Source organism: Chaetodon auriga, chromosome 15 (assembly GCF_051107435.1).
Source record: "Chaetodon auriga isolate fChaAug3 chromosome 15, fChaAug3.hap1, whole genome shotgun sequence".
NCBI lineage: Eukaryota > Metazoa > Chordata > Actinopteri > Chaetodontiformes > Chaetodontidae > Chaetodon > Chaetodon auriga.
In genome coordinates, this window is record NC_135088.1 from 18,672,081 (window position 1) to 18,684,884 (window position 12,804).

Below are 12,804 nucleotides of genomic sequence, written 5' to 3' on the forward strand. Positions count from 1 at the left end.
CTGCGTACCTTATATCCCCATACATACCTATAGTATACTGTTCTCTTGGTTATAAATGGTTGACTTTGTCCTATTAAACCAACTGTTACAGTTACGTTGTCATATAGTTAAGCGGTTGCGCCTTTGAAATTATATTGTCTTGAGAGTTTTGCACCAGTAGGGGGCGACATGCTGCCGTTCCTCACTAAGGACACGTCACTACACTACAGCGGCAAGGAAGGGAAACAAATTTGATTGAAAGCACAAGAACCAATCAGATTTATGTGAGATTGCCGTTGACTGACTTTTAACCAATAAACGTGGTTCATGGCGTGGTTGGGGCGGGATTAGTTCACGGTGAAGGTTGTCTGTGAATAGTGTATGAGTAACAGGAGCGGAGCGGGTGAGTCTTAATGAACATCAAATATTAGACCTGTTAGCTCATTTAGACGCACCAATTTTTATTTTGGGACTTTGTCCTTTTGCCATTTGTGAAGGAGTCTGTGATGTTTTCAAAATAAGTCAGAGTAGAGGCGCTGTTCATTATACAGCAGCTAGCAGGTTAGCCTCGCTAGCTACTCACACACTTTTAACTGTATGGAAGCAGCATCAATACTAGCCGGCCTGATGCTGACTAGCTACAAGATTCTGTCTAATCTGTAACAATGCTTGCATTAATTTTAAATATGCATATGATGCGTGATAATAGCGAATTAACAAATATTAGCTGGTGCTCATGTTCTTGCACTGGGTTGGTTAACTGTCAGTACTCACAATGATAGTAGTGTCTGTACTCGCTCTGATAGTAGTACCTTGAAAGTTAGCATTAATTAGAGCTCTGTTGAGCTTTATGGTTTGTGTTCTCGGTTTGGAAAAACGTGCAAACTCTGGCGGAGACGGGCACGAATCCTTGCAGAAGTTTTCCATCGTGGGTGCTTCCTGGTTCCTGAGGCCACATCTTACTGCGTGGCCTTATCTGGTTGGGCTGGACATGGAGGTCGACTCTTAGGAGTTGGAAGACTTTAATTTTTTTTTTTTTTTTTTAGTGTCTGGCGTGCTTCCAACGTGACCTTGAAAAGATTTTCTTATTTTGCAGGATTCTTGTTCAGTATTTTTTCCCCCCTAAAAACTTATGTTAGGTCATAAAGGGCTTTTCTCCACAGTCCTCCTATCTGTACCCCTGAGTCTTACGGTACTTGTCTTCCTCCCATCAGGTAGTACGGTGAGCTGTCCCTAACCTCGCCAACATGACCAAGCTGGGCTTCCTGCGTTTGTCCTATGAGAAACAGGACACGCTGCTGAAGCTGCTCATCCTGTCTATGGCTGCTGTCCTCTGTGAGTCCTCTTTTTTCTTCTGCTCAACAGCACCGCCTCTGTAATGCTAAAAACAAGTGTAACGCATTGATCCATGTGCTTTTCCTTTTCTCCAGCATTCTCCACCAGACTCTTTTCCGTCTTGAGGTTTGAAAGTGTCATCCATGAGTTTGATCCGTAAGTGAAACTTCTGTCAAGGTTGTTTCTGAGCGTTGTTCATAGATTTTCCTCCATAAACTGGTGTCTCACCTTCACCTTCTTCTCATCCTTCAGGTACTTCAACTACCGTACGACCCGCTTCCTGGCAGAAGAAGGATTTTATAAGTTTCACAACTGGTTTGATGACAGGGCATGGTATCCTCTGGGGAGGATCATTGGTGGCACCATTTATCCAGGTAGAGTTCAGAAAAAATGACTGGAGAACAGCACAAGTAGATGACTGAGGGCTGATAAACTTTGTTCCTAGTTGTTTTAACATCAAAGTAGAGCAGATCAGGTGTTGTGTAAGGTTCAGAAGAGAAAAGTCAATGTACTTCATGTACACAGACTGCTTTCATTGGCACTAATATAAGATGTACTTGAACACCTCTTGTCTCCCTCTCTTCTCTCTCACTAGGACTGATGATCACCTCTGCTGTCCTGTACCACGTCTTACACTTTTTCCACATTACCATTGACATCCGTAATGTCTGTGTCTTCCTGGCTCCCCTGTTCTCCTCCTTCACTGCCATAGTGACCTACCACTTCACTAAGGAGTTGAAGGTAAAACACATACTAGGATACACAACCAGCTATGACATGTAGGGTTATAAACTCTCACTTTATTTACATTAAGGGACTCATAAGGGTCAGATTGGGGAAAAAAATCATCCAAATCTAAACAGCAGAAGCAGAGAGATCCCTTCTTTTTTTATCCAGAGTACATGATAAGATAACTCTTTATTGGTCCCATAAAGGGGAAGTTCAAGTGTTGTATAATGTGGGTTGAGCTCCAAAAACACTGATCCCTACAATTAGTATAATGTAATTCAGTCATGTCTTTAGTTAGTCTGCCTGGTAAATGCCGCTTTCAAACACTTCTGTTTAAATTTGTCTTGGGTCTCAAAACCAATCTGAGATTATCTGAGATAACCCTGATGACATCATCAGAGTTACTTTCTCAGACGTAATGCTCCTTTCAAAGCCACAGAAGACATTGTGCAAGTGATTTCACAGGTTGACTAATTGTCCTTTTGACACATAAACATATCTTCATGTCAAGAAAATCAATGGAGTGCCTCGTTAGAAGTATGTGCATGAGTTTAATATACTTTTGTTTATGTGATGATATCAACAAATATAAATGTATATCCTTTTATCACTAAATAGTTTTTCGTCTGTGTAGGACGCAGGTGCTGGGCTCCTGGCTGCTGCCATGATTGCAGTGGTGCCTGGTTACATCTCTCGTTCTGTTGCTGGCTCCTATGATAATGAAGGTACATGTTTGACGTGCATAACAATGTAATTTAAAGAGAATATCACTAGAAGATTATGAATGAAATTCCTCTGTGCTATCTTACTCAGGTATCGCCATCTTCTGCATGCTGTTGACCTATTACATGTGGATTAAGGCTGTCAAAACGGGGTCAGTGTACTGGTCGTCCATATGCGCACTTGCCTACTTCTACATGGTGAGGAGATCTAACAAAGTACATGATTTACTGAATTTATTCAGAGTTTACAGAGATCCCAATAAGATGTTTGTGTGTGTCTAGGTTTCCTCCTGGGGTGGCTACGTGTTCCTGATCAACCTTATCCCCCTCCACGTCCTGGTTCTGATGCTCACAGGCCGATTCTCTCACCGCATCTATGTGGCTTACTGCACAGTTTACTGCCTGGGCACCATCCTCTCCATGCAGATCTCTTTTGTTGGTTTCCAGGTAAGGTGAAAATGTACCATCTTATGTCATATGAGTTGCTCTGATGGACAGAAAAGTGTTCAAAAAAGAGAAAAAATCTTGCCTGATTGTCATTGTCAAAATATCATCTAGTCCAAAAAAGATACAAAAGTCAGTGTCTTGTGATTGGGGAAAAGAGGTTTCACTCTCTTCTGTGACACATAGTTCACCTCCCTGTCTCTCCTCTCTCATATACCAGCCGGTGCAGTCATCAGAGCACATGGCAGCCTTCGGTATGTTTGGCTTGTGCCAGATTCATGCCTTTGTGGACTACCTGCGCAGCAAACTCAATGCCCAGCAATTTGAGGTGCTGTTCAAGAGTGTCATCTCTCTGGTGGGCTTCATCCTGCTGTCTGTGGGCGCTGTCCTCATGCTGACTGGTAAGAGGGTTGACAAGGTGCACCAATAGATACATTGGCAAAGGCCGGTGTAGTGGATGGAAAAATCTTTTTGAAATGTTTGCTTCAGTCCTTCCCTTCCTTCCCCTTGACGTTCTTTTGCTTTGGACCATGACTGACCAAATGTATGTGTCCCCCAGGTAAGATCTCTCCATGGACTGGTCGTTTCTACTCCCTGCTGGACCCCTCCTATGCCAAGAACAACATTCCCATCATCGCCTCTGTCTCTGAGCACCAGCCCACAACCTGGTCCTCATACTACTTTGACCTCCAGCTGCTTGTCTTCATGTTCCCAGGCGAGTGTACACTCAGCAGAAACACACAGAGTAACAAGAGGTTTATACTGTGGCATCACTCTGTCCTTCACACAATGAAACACACAGCTCAATGTATGCTTGTTGCGTGAGACTGACAGTTACCTTCCCTTTCCTTACAGTTGGTCTTTACTACTGTTTCAACAACCTGTCGGATGCCAGGATCTTCATCATCATGTATGGCGTCACCAGCATGTATTTCTCAGCTGTCATGGTACGTCCTGCATAGCATTTGATGTACATCTCAAAGGACTTTCCAGGACGCTGTTGATTTTTTTGCTTCTGGAGTTTGTCACATTTCAAGTGTCACCAGAAGATGGCACCTTCACACCATTACACATAACTGAAGTAAATGGAAAAACAGGTATTTAAGAAAGTGAACGTGCATCTACTTTTTACATCACATGGATTAATGTGCTGCTCCCTTGTTGCCTCCTCAGGTGCGTCTGATGCTGGTTCTGGCTCCAGTCATGTGCATCCTGTCAGGCATTGGCGTATCCCAGGTGCTAACCACTTACATGAAGAACTTGGATGTCAGCCGGCCCGACAAGAAGAGCAAGAAGCAGCAGGACTCCACCTACCCTATCAAAAATGAGGTAGGTCTGACAGACTGGTTCAGGGTGCTGTTGTGGCTGTTAGAGGGTAGTGCCATCTACTCTGTTGACATTTTGTATACCATGTAAACACTTTGACCTGAAACAACATTAGATTCAAACTGGTTAAACCTCATCATTTTGACCCAGTACCGGCAGGAAGCATGAAAATAACAGTATTGCAATAACAGGGCTCGAGACTGCGACCAAAATGGTCGCATATGCGACCTTTTTTTCAGAGTTTGCGAGTAAGAATTTCATCTGGTCGCGTTCGTGCGAGCGCATCAGTTTTATTGCTCCGTGTTAGACATTGTGGTTGAAAGTCGTCCTTTTTTTTCACTAGCTTAGTCAGCCGCCTCCACCTGCACTCTCTCCTGTTGAGACAGCGCCGTCGCGTGCACATAAGCCGTCGCATACACGCGCAGCGCACAGAACTTCAAGACACCAAGACTAGCGTTTCGCTATTCTCAAAAATGAAGCGGTCTATTGCTGATTTTTTTTTTCCAAAAACTAAATAAGGAGAGAGAGGAGGAGACTGGTGGTTAGGTAGAGCCAGCAAAAGGTGCCGAATCAGACGACCTGTCGGGACCAATGCATCACCCGAAACACCGAGCCCCTCCCGACTTTTTTTCAGCGGATGGATGAGAGTAATCACTCAACAGAAGAGAACGAAATGGTCATTAAGTTTAACACTGCCTATAACATAGCGAAAGAGGAACTCCCGTTCACACAATTCAAATCCCAGATCGCACTGATGAAAAAAAACGGGCTGAATGTGAACCCAACCTATGCCAATGACAAGGCATGTGCCCAGTTCATAGGAAAATCATGTGCTGGTGCGACCAACTGAGAAAGTTGGTCGCACCAGTGCTACCAGTGGAAAAGTTAGTGTAGAGCCCTGAATAATAGACTGTGTAATAGAAGTGGACATAGCCACCCTGACATCACCACTGATTTGAGGACTGCTGTTTTGAAGCCTTGAGTCTGGTATTATGGCCATCGCCATCTTGTTTGTTTGGAGCCAGAAGTGCCCATATTTGGATGACTGTGGAGCTGGGGAGTATTGCAGAAGACTTGAAACTGGCGATTTAGACTATAAACTCATTAGGAAATAGTTTACTGAGGTAATAAATAAAGTGAGAAGTAGGTAGAGCTTTTTATAAGTGCCACCAGCTGGGAGAACAGCTGACGACTCATTTAAGTCCAGCCGCTTACTTTCATATATTTAAGTTTTGATTCTTAGAAAATTGTTTTGATCAACAAACTGTAATTCGCCATGCATGTGCATTTTACCGTCACCTGCCACATCTTCACAGCACAGTGGGTTGGCACTGTCGCCTCACAGCAAGAAGGTCCTGGGCTTGATTTGATCTTATCTATTTTGTTATTACAGCAGAGCCATTTGTAAAACACAGTTAAACGGGCCTGGCTCATTTGAGGAATATGTAGGCTATGCTTCAGCCTCACGCTGTAATTTACAGTTTGAAATGTCCTGAATGCTTTTGTATTTTTGCCTTTGCCCAATTATGCAAACTAATGTTGGATAATAATTTAACACTAATACATGTGCTAGGTATTAAAGGGAGGGATTAAAAACATGCCCCCATGTTTATTTTCTTTGAACAAGAGTGCCCTCAGACTCCCCTAGCTGGTTATTTTTCCTGACTGGCTTTTCCATATTCTTGTGGAAAGCCCTGAGTAGGGTCATTCTCTCATAGACCTCCTCTATACAATCAGACTTCTTTCTGCAACCAGTAAGCCACCAACTGTTGGTCATTTGAAAGAATGCAGCTTTAAGGCACTTCTGCATTGGCTTCACATTTCAGACCCCGAAGCTACATTCAGTTCTGGTACCTCAACCTTTTTTCAGTAGCTTCTAGCTATACTTCTTGATGAGATGGCCAACAACACTGGGCCAAGGTTTCAAGTTAGGAGTTGATAATTCAAAGTGTATATGTCCCTTGAAAAATAAATAAGCAGAGAGTTTTTCTGAAATTCTCTTATTTCAATCATCAGAATAAAAGCACACTGGTGGCCCCACAGACAGAAGGTTAAAATCTGATGACATCCTGTGCTGCATGTTCTTACAGGTCGCCAGTGGGATGATTCTAGTTATGGCCTTCTTCCTCATCACATACACCTTCCACTCTACCTGGGTGACCAGCGAAGCCTACTCTTCTCCCTCAATTGTCTTGTCGGCCCGTGGAGGTGATGGTAGCCGCATCATTTTTGATGACTTCAGAGAGGCCTACTACTGGCTCCGCCACAACACCCCTGAGGTCAGTTATACCCAAAGCAATAAAGAATAATTAAATCAGTAAAGACTTTTCAACTAGGGTTTTGAATGAAGTGAATCATGGGCTGATTGTTATTTACTCATTAGTCTGCTGAGCTTCCATTCAGTTTCTGGAGTTTTATTTTGTGTTTCCAGGATGCCAAGGTCATGTCATGGTGGGATTATGGTTATCAGATAACGGCCATGGCGAATCGAACCATTCTAGTGGACAACAACACGTGGAACAACACACACATCTCCAGAGTTGGACAGGTGAGCTGGGTCACCTTTGTGGTAATCATGTTTATGAAGTGCTGCCTGTTGACTGGACTGTTGTTTGTTCTGTAGGCCATGGCATCCACAGAAGAGAGGGCCTATGAGATTATGAGGGAGCTGGACGTCAGTTATGTCCTGGTCATCTTTGGGGGACTGACGGGCTATTCTTCAGATGGTGTGTACCAAATATCAGTAGATCAGAGTCAGTGTGGCTACTCGACTTAAACGTGCACGTCTACAGACACATTCCCACTACAGACTGGCATTTTACACAGTTGGATCTAATAGGCTTGGTTTTAATAGTCTGTTTGCTAAGGTTAAGGTCGACTGTTTGAATGTTTCCACACACCCTCACATGTAGTTGCAGTTGTAATAACTGTAATAACTCTTCTACATTGAATAGTTTAATAGAGAAAACTACTGTTTGGTATGCCTCCCCCCCATTCTTAACCTGACTGTGTACTAAGCTGCCAAACAGGTATTTTTAAAATTTTTGGAGTTGTATTTCATTGAATTTGCTGTACTAGCAAGTACTTAGCTTACACATTCATTGCATGAAGTAACTGCATTGCCAGTTCATCAAACTGTTCCTGTGTTATTGACTGACTTTGTCATTGAATTTTATAGAAAAGTGAAGCCAAACACAAGACACAATATTGTAGAAGGCATTTTTAGCACCACTTCTCTAATATATCTGTCTGCATCACAGACATCAATAAGTTTCTGTGGATGGTCCGTATTGGGGGAAGCACAGACACGGGCAAACACATCAAGGAGCACGACTACTATACTCCCACTGGAGAGTTCAGAGTGGACCGCGAGGGCTCACCCGTCCTGCTCAACTGCCTCATGTACAAGATGTGCTACTACCGCTTTGGCCAGGTCTACACAGAGGCCAGTGAGTAACTCCACAGCCCGCCTGTCGTCACGCCTAACCTGCTCGCTGGTCCTTCTTTATAGAACTACAGCTTTCTGTTCTGTCGTAACATCTTAATGATCTCCCCTGCAGAGCGCCCACCTGGTTATGACCGAGTGAGGAACGCTGAGATTGGTAACAAAGACTTTGAGCTGGATGTGTTGGAGGAGGCCTACACAACAGAGCACTGGCTGGTTAGGATATACAAGGTGAAATGGCTGATTTTTTTTCTTTACCCTGTTGTTTCTGAAACACTTCATTTGGGGAAATCAAACATTTTGTAGATGTGACAGATTGAGGGTAATTGGAACAACAGAAGGGTTGATTTCATTTCTTAATCTAAACCTTGAATTACAGCTATAACAATCATTTTACTCATCTGTCCAGTTTCTCATGTTACAGTTTGCTACTTTTCTTGGGCATTCATTGTAGTGATGATAAACATAGTAATATGTTTTACAAGCCAAGTCAACAGTGTACTATATCAATAGAATAATTTGAACCTGATTCATAAATGAAAAACTGTCCCTGGAATACTGATGGTAGTTCAGTCTGTCTGAGGCTGGCCTTTTCTTTTTTTAATGAAGGTCAACTTGTCCACTGTACTATTACCTAAGGCTATACCCCAAAAAATGTAATATGAACCCAGAAAAACTGCATTTTAAGACATTTCTAACCAAGTCTTGTGTTCCATCCTGTAGGTGAAAGATCTGGACAACCGGGGTCTTTCAAGGACATAAAACCTTCCGAAAGCAGTGAAAACAGCCTTTTAGCGCAAAGCACTGAACACCTTCCCCTGTGGTCTGCAGATGAGTGGGAAAAGAATACTTTTTATACTTTTGTTTGGGGGAAGAAAATTGCATCCAAGAGATTTTTCTTTCTTTTTTTTTGTGGATGATTTTCTTTTTTTTATTTTGTTATAATGAAATGTCTCATCTGGGATCAGAGGGAGCTGGTGTCAAAACGTCCAGTCTGATGTCAGGAGTGTAATTCGCCACGGAGCGGTCAAAAGAAAGTAGCGTTCATTTAAGAGCGCTTTGGATTTTTACAATGTGGTCAATTAAAGTGGGAGTAAATGTGATAAAGTAGTGGTTTTGTCTTTTTTTCCCCCCTCTCATAAAATGGATCAAAATAATTGAGATAGTTGATGTGGGAAAGAATAATTTGCAACTTCCTTACATTTAAGAAATCATCTGTTAGAATGAAGTCACAGTAGATTCCAGAGTTTTAGATGATTTTATTGTAGTGCATTTAGTATTACACACCGTCCTTTAATACTTTATGAACAGAAAAAAACAGACGTTTCCACCCCAAAACGATAAAACAGCTTATAAGGCAATTAAAATTCTTTACAAACATTCAGATTAGTGAAGTTGTTTTTAAAGTAATAATATAAAGTGTCTGTTAGCTCCGGTCCCGTAACTTGTTGTATTTTTTTTTTAAACAGCACACATACACAGCCCCTCAAAGTCTGGGCTCGTCAGGCAGATCTTCCAGAAGTGCAGGGTTTTTTCTGTAGATGTAGGCGTTGGGATCGTCGTCCAGCTTCACCAGCTCAGCCAGTGATGACACGCAGGGATCGTGGTCGAGCAACATCGTCGGCAGGTGGGTCGATTGGCGCTGGATGCGGCAAGAACGGCGCACTGGTGTCAGAAACTTAAGATCTTTGATGTTGCTCTTTCTCCTGGGTGCACTCGAGCTGACGTCGTCTTCAATTGTCCTCTTGACACTGAACAGGGGATATTTGAAGGTAGACATACTGTATCACAAGTGAAAATAAATGACTTTGTGGGTATTCATGGTTTAATATTCAGTTACTGAAAGGATTAGACAAAATTTTAGTTTTGCTTATGAAAGCTGATGGACTCACCTTTGCAGGTATGGAGTGGTCTTCACGTTGTACTTCACTACTGAAGCATCTTCCCTGTGTGGAGTGGTTTCCACACACTCATCATCACTTTCGACTTCCTTATTTTCCATCTCCACCTCCTGGTCATTGCTCTCTTCTACTTCATCCTTCACTTGCTCGACCTTTGGCTGCTCACTAACATCCTCAGGCATTTCATCCTTCAGCTCCTCTTTCTTACATTCATCCTGTGGTTTGCTGTCTTCCACTTCAACATCACTGCACACATCTGTCACCTGTGAAAGTTCTAGTGGAAATGAAAAGAACATGAATGTGGGTGTGAGTAGACATCTGTACAGAGTGCAGTCAGAAGAACTATGAATCATCTTTATACCACAAATGAGTAGATCAATTATTTTTTAAGACCTGACTTAACACCACTGAATCTATCAAATGCACCTCTGTACTGAAGAGACACAGGTGACTTACTGTCGTTGCATTTCGATGGCGTTGCCATGGCCTCCAAAGCATCACACAGGTTCACAACAATCTGAGAAAATGAAAACAAAGAACAGAACATGGTTTCTCGCTGTGGAAGAGAACGTTTTTAAAACAGCAGCAGAAACCCTGTTTGTTTCCTTACGTCATCCACTCTGTCCTGTTGGTCAACAAGCAGATCTGGATCAGAGTTATCAAGCAGGTCTAGGGTGGTGTTCATGATGACTGGAGTTTGGCTGTGTGTTGGTAACTCTGCTGTCTGGGTATCTGCACAGGGAGCAGCAGAGTCTGGCTTGTGTGCTTTCAGACTGGGTTCAGGTTGAGGCTTGCACTGTGCAGCAGACCGTGATTTGAGACCAGCGTCAAGTTTTGCAGAGACTTTGGTTTTTGAGGGTACCGCTGTAGTCATGGCTGGTCTCTTGAACGTCTTGCCCTTGGAAGCAAGCCACTCTGCCAGTTTAGCTCTGCGGAGGGAACACAGAAACATTTTCAAACGTTTCTGATGTACACTGACACCAAGGAAAAACGTGTGTGTGCATATATGAGAAAAGTGTTACCTTCTTTCCTCAGCAGTCTCCGTGGTAAGTCTGTACTGGCTGAGGGTGCTTGAGACAGGGGGTTTGTTCACCTTCTTGTCTGTCACTCGTACCGCAGGTCCAACCCTTTGTCTCTCTGTTTTTGGTATTGATGGTTTTGGATCTGCCTTCAGCACAGCGGTACCTGACTTCCAAATGGATCCGATTTTTGACTGGACAATCCTGCCTTTGTACATGCCGGGAGCAGATTTTGATGGTGGCACAGCAGCTGGTCGCTTTGGAGCCTCTGCAGCTATTTTTCTGTCTTTCACAGCTTGTTCGGAGAGGAAGGCCCGACTTTGTGTTGGTTGTTGTTTGACAACCACAGCAGCAGCAGCTCCTCTCCGTTCTCTCTGCACAGTCTTTACCTGTTTGGGAGCCTCGGCGGACTTTGACCTTGTGTCTGGTTGTTTGGCCTTGGCTTTAAGAGGACCATTTTTTGCTCTGATTTCCTCTTTTTTGTTGCTTTTCAGTTGGAAGGGAACAGCAGACGTTGTAGCACTTTTGATGACGGACTTGCTTCCATATGCTGGCTGAGCATTTTCCTTATTTCCCTAACACAATTAAAGCAATAAGAACATTAGGTTAACTGATTAAGGCTAAAAGCTGACTAGAATTGAGTGAGAAGTCAACACAACAGGACACGTATTTCATATGAATGTGTGTTAACTTACTTTGTTGCGGTTCCGTTTTGAAACTGCGACGTCCATAGTGAAGAGTCAACCAGGTTCAATCAATCGATTTCTCTGGGAGATCAATAAGCAATACATACACGAGCATAATTGTTTTGAATAATGCGTGTCGTTAATGTACATCATCTAGTATGCTGGGATTACACTTGGTATAACCTGCGAGTAAATTTATATTTCGCCTAACAGCCACAGATTAAGCGTTAAATTGACGTATGACGCTGCTTTTACGTTAAAATTTCACAGCATGTATTAACAATTTTCATGTTTTTTTTTGTGCGTTTTTGAGAAATAACATGTGCAACTACAATAACACCTACTCTTTATCTACATTCGTGTGACATTTGCATATATTAAATAGTCTGGCACGTTATGTTTATCAAAAAGCAAGCATTAGCACGCATTGTGATCAAGCCCACCATTAACGTTAACATGAGGGATACAAACAAATAAACGTTAACGAGCGAGAAGACGTTGGCTGTATGTTTGGTCAGAACTTCTGCACTAGTGTGCTAACTGTACTCATTTCTGTATTTTTAAAAAAGTTAAAAAGAAACCCTAACTTACCTTGCTGTAGTATTGTACAATACAAGGAGCAAATCCCTCCAAAGCACCACAACACGTCGTTTGTCTCTCTCAGGAAAACATATTCGATTTGACTTGGTGCTTCTGCGCTGCGATTGGTCAGAGTAGTATCGCGAGAGAACAAAATAACCAATGGAGTGTCTCAAAACTAAGAGCGAGACTTGAAGAAGACCGGTTCCATTCCGTCATCGCTCTAGTTTTCGTCCCTTCAGTTTGAATGTTTGAACCCAAATAGGATTCCATTAATACTGGTCCGTGAAAACAGCCACACGCCCAACGCATGACAGCCACAGTAAAATCCATGAGTTAGTGACAAACAAGCAGCTATGATTTCCAGTAACCACCAGAGAAATGAGGTTAACAAAATCAACGAAATGACTACGTTTATTACATAATTATTAAAAACAATTATTTTAGGAAAACGTCACATGACGTTGCTGTAATGCAGCTATGACTGTACAAATGACTTAAGCACATCTCCACTGTCATATAACATGTGGCCTGTCTGTCATCACCACAGAATTAAATCTTGACATCAGAAATCCTAAGTGATGATTACGATGATAACAATAAAGATTAAGAACAAAAATAAGCAGTTTGATAAAACTT

The 12,804-nt window shown here is 42.6% G+C and overlaps 2 protein-coding genes across 2 annotated transcripts; one reads left to right on the forward strand and one right to left on the reverse strand.

Moving 5' to 3' along the window:
- The first annotated feature begins 325 nt into the window (after positions 1–325).
- Positions 326–9,087, forward strand: stt3a (STT3 oligosaccharyltransferase complex catalytic subunit A). Its single transcript, XM_076750770.1, has 18 exons — positions 326–382; positions 1,194–1,314; positions 1,410–1,470; positions 1,567–1,688; positions 1,910–2,055; positions 2,678–2,768; positions 2,857–2,963; positions 3,048–3,212; positions 3,430–3,610; positions 3,769–3,924; positions 4,065–4,156; positions 4,383–4,538; positions 6,626–6,814; positions 6,967–7,083; positions 7,159–7,261; positions 7,796–7,984; positions 8,096–8,211; positions 8,704–9,087. The coding sequence occupies exons 2-18, from the start codon at positions 1,227–1,229 to the stop codon at positions 8,740–8,742; spliced, it is 2,118 nt and encodes a 705-aa protein (XP_076606885.1). The 5' UTR covers positions 326–382; positions 1,194–1,226; the 3' UTR covers positions 8,743–9,087.
- Positions 9,088–9,221: 134 nt separating this feature from the next.
- LOC143332920 (uncharacterized) lies at positions 9,222–12,262 on the reverse strand. Its single transcript, XM_076750771.1, has 7 exons — positions 12,178–12,262; positions 11,596–11,667; positions 10,904–11,475; positions 10,492–10,810; positions 10,338–10,398; positions 9,873–10,155; positions 9,222–9,731 (listed from the first exon to the last, which is right to left on the reverse strand). Exons 2-7 carry the CDS (start codon positions 11,629–11,631, stop codon positions 9,467–9,469), a joined length of 1,536 nt encoding a protein of 511 aa, XP_076606886.1. The 5' UTR covers positions 11,632–11,667; positions 12,178–12,262; the 3' UTR covers positions 9,222–9,466.
- Between the last annotated feature and the right edge of the window lie 542 nt (positions 12,263–12,804).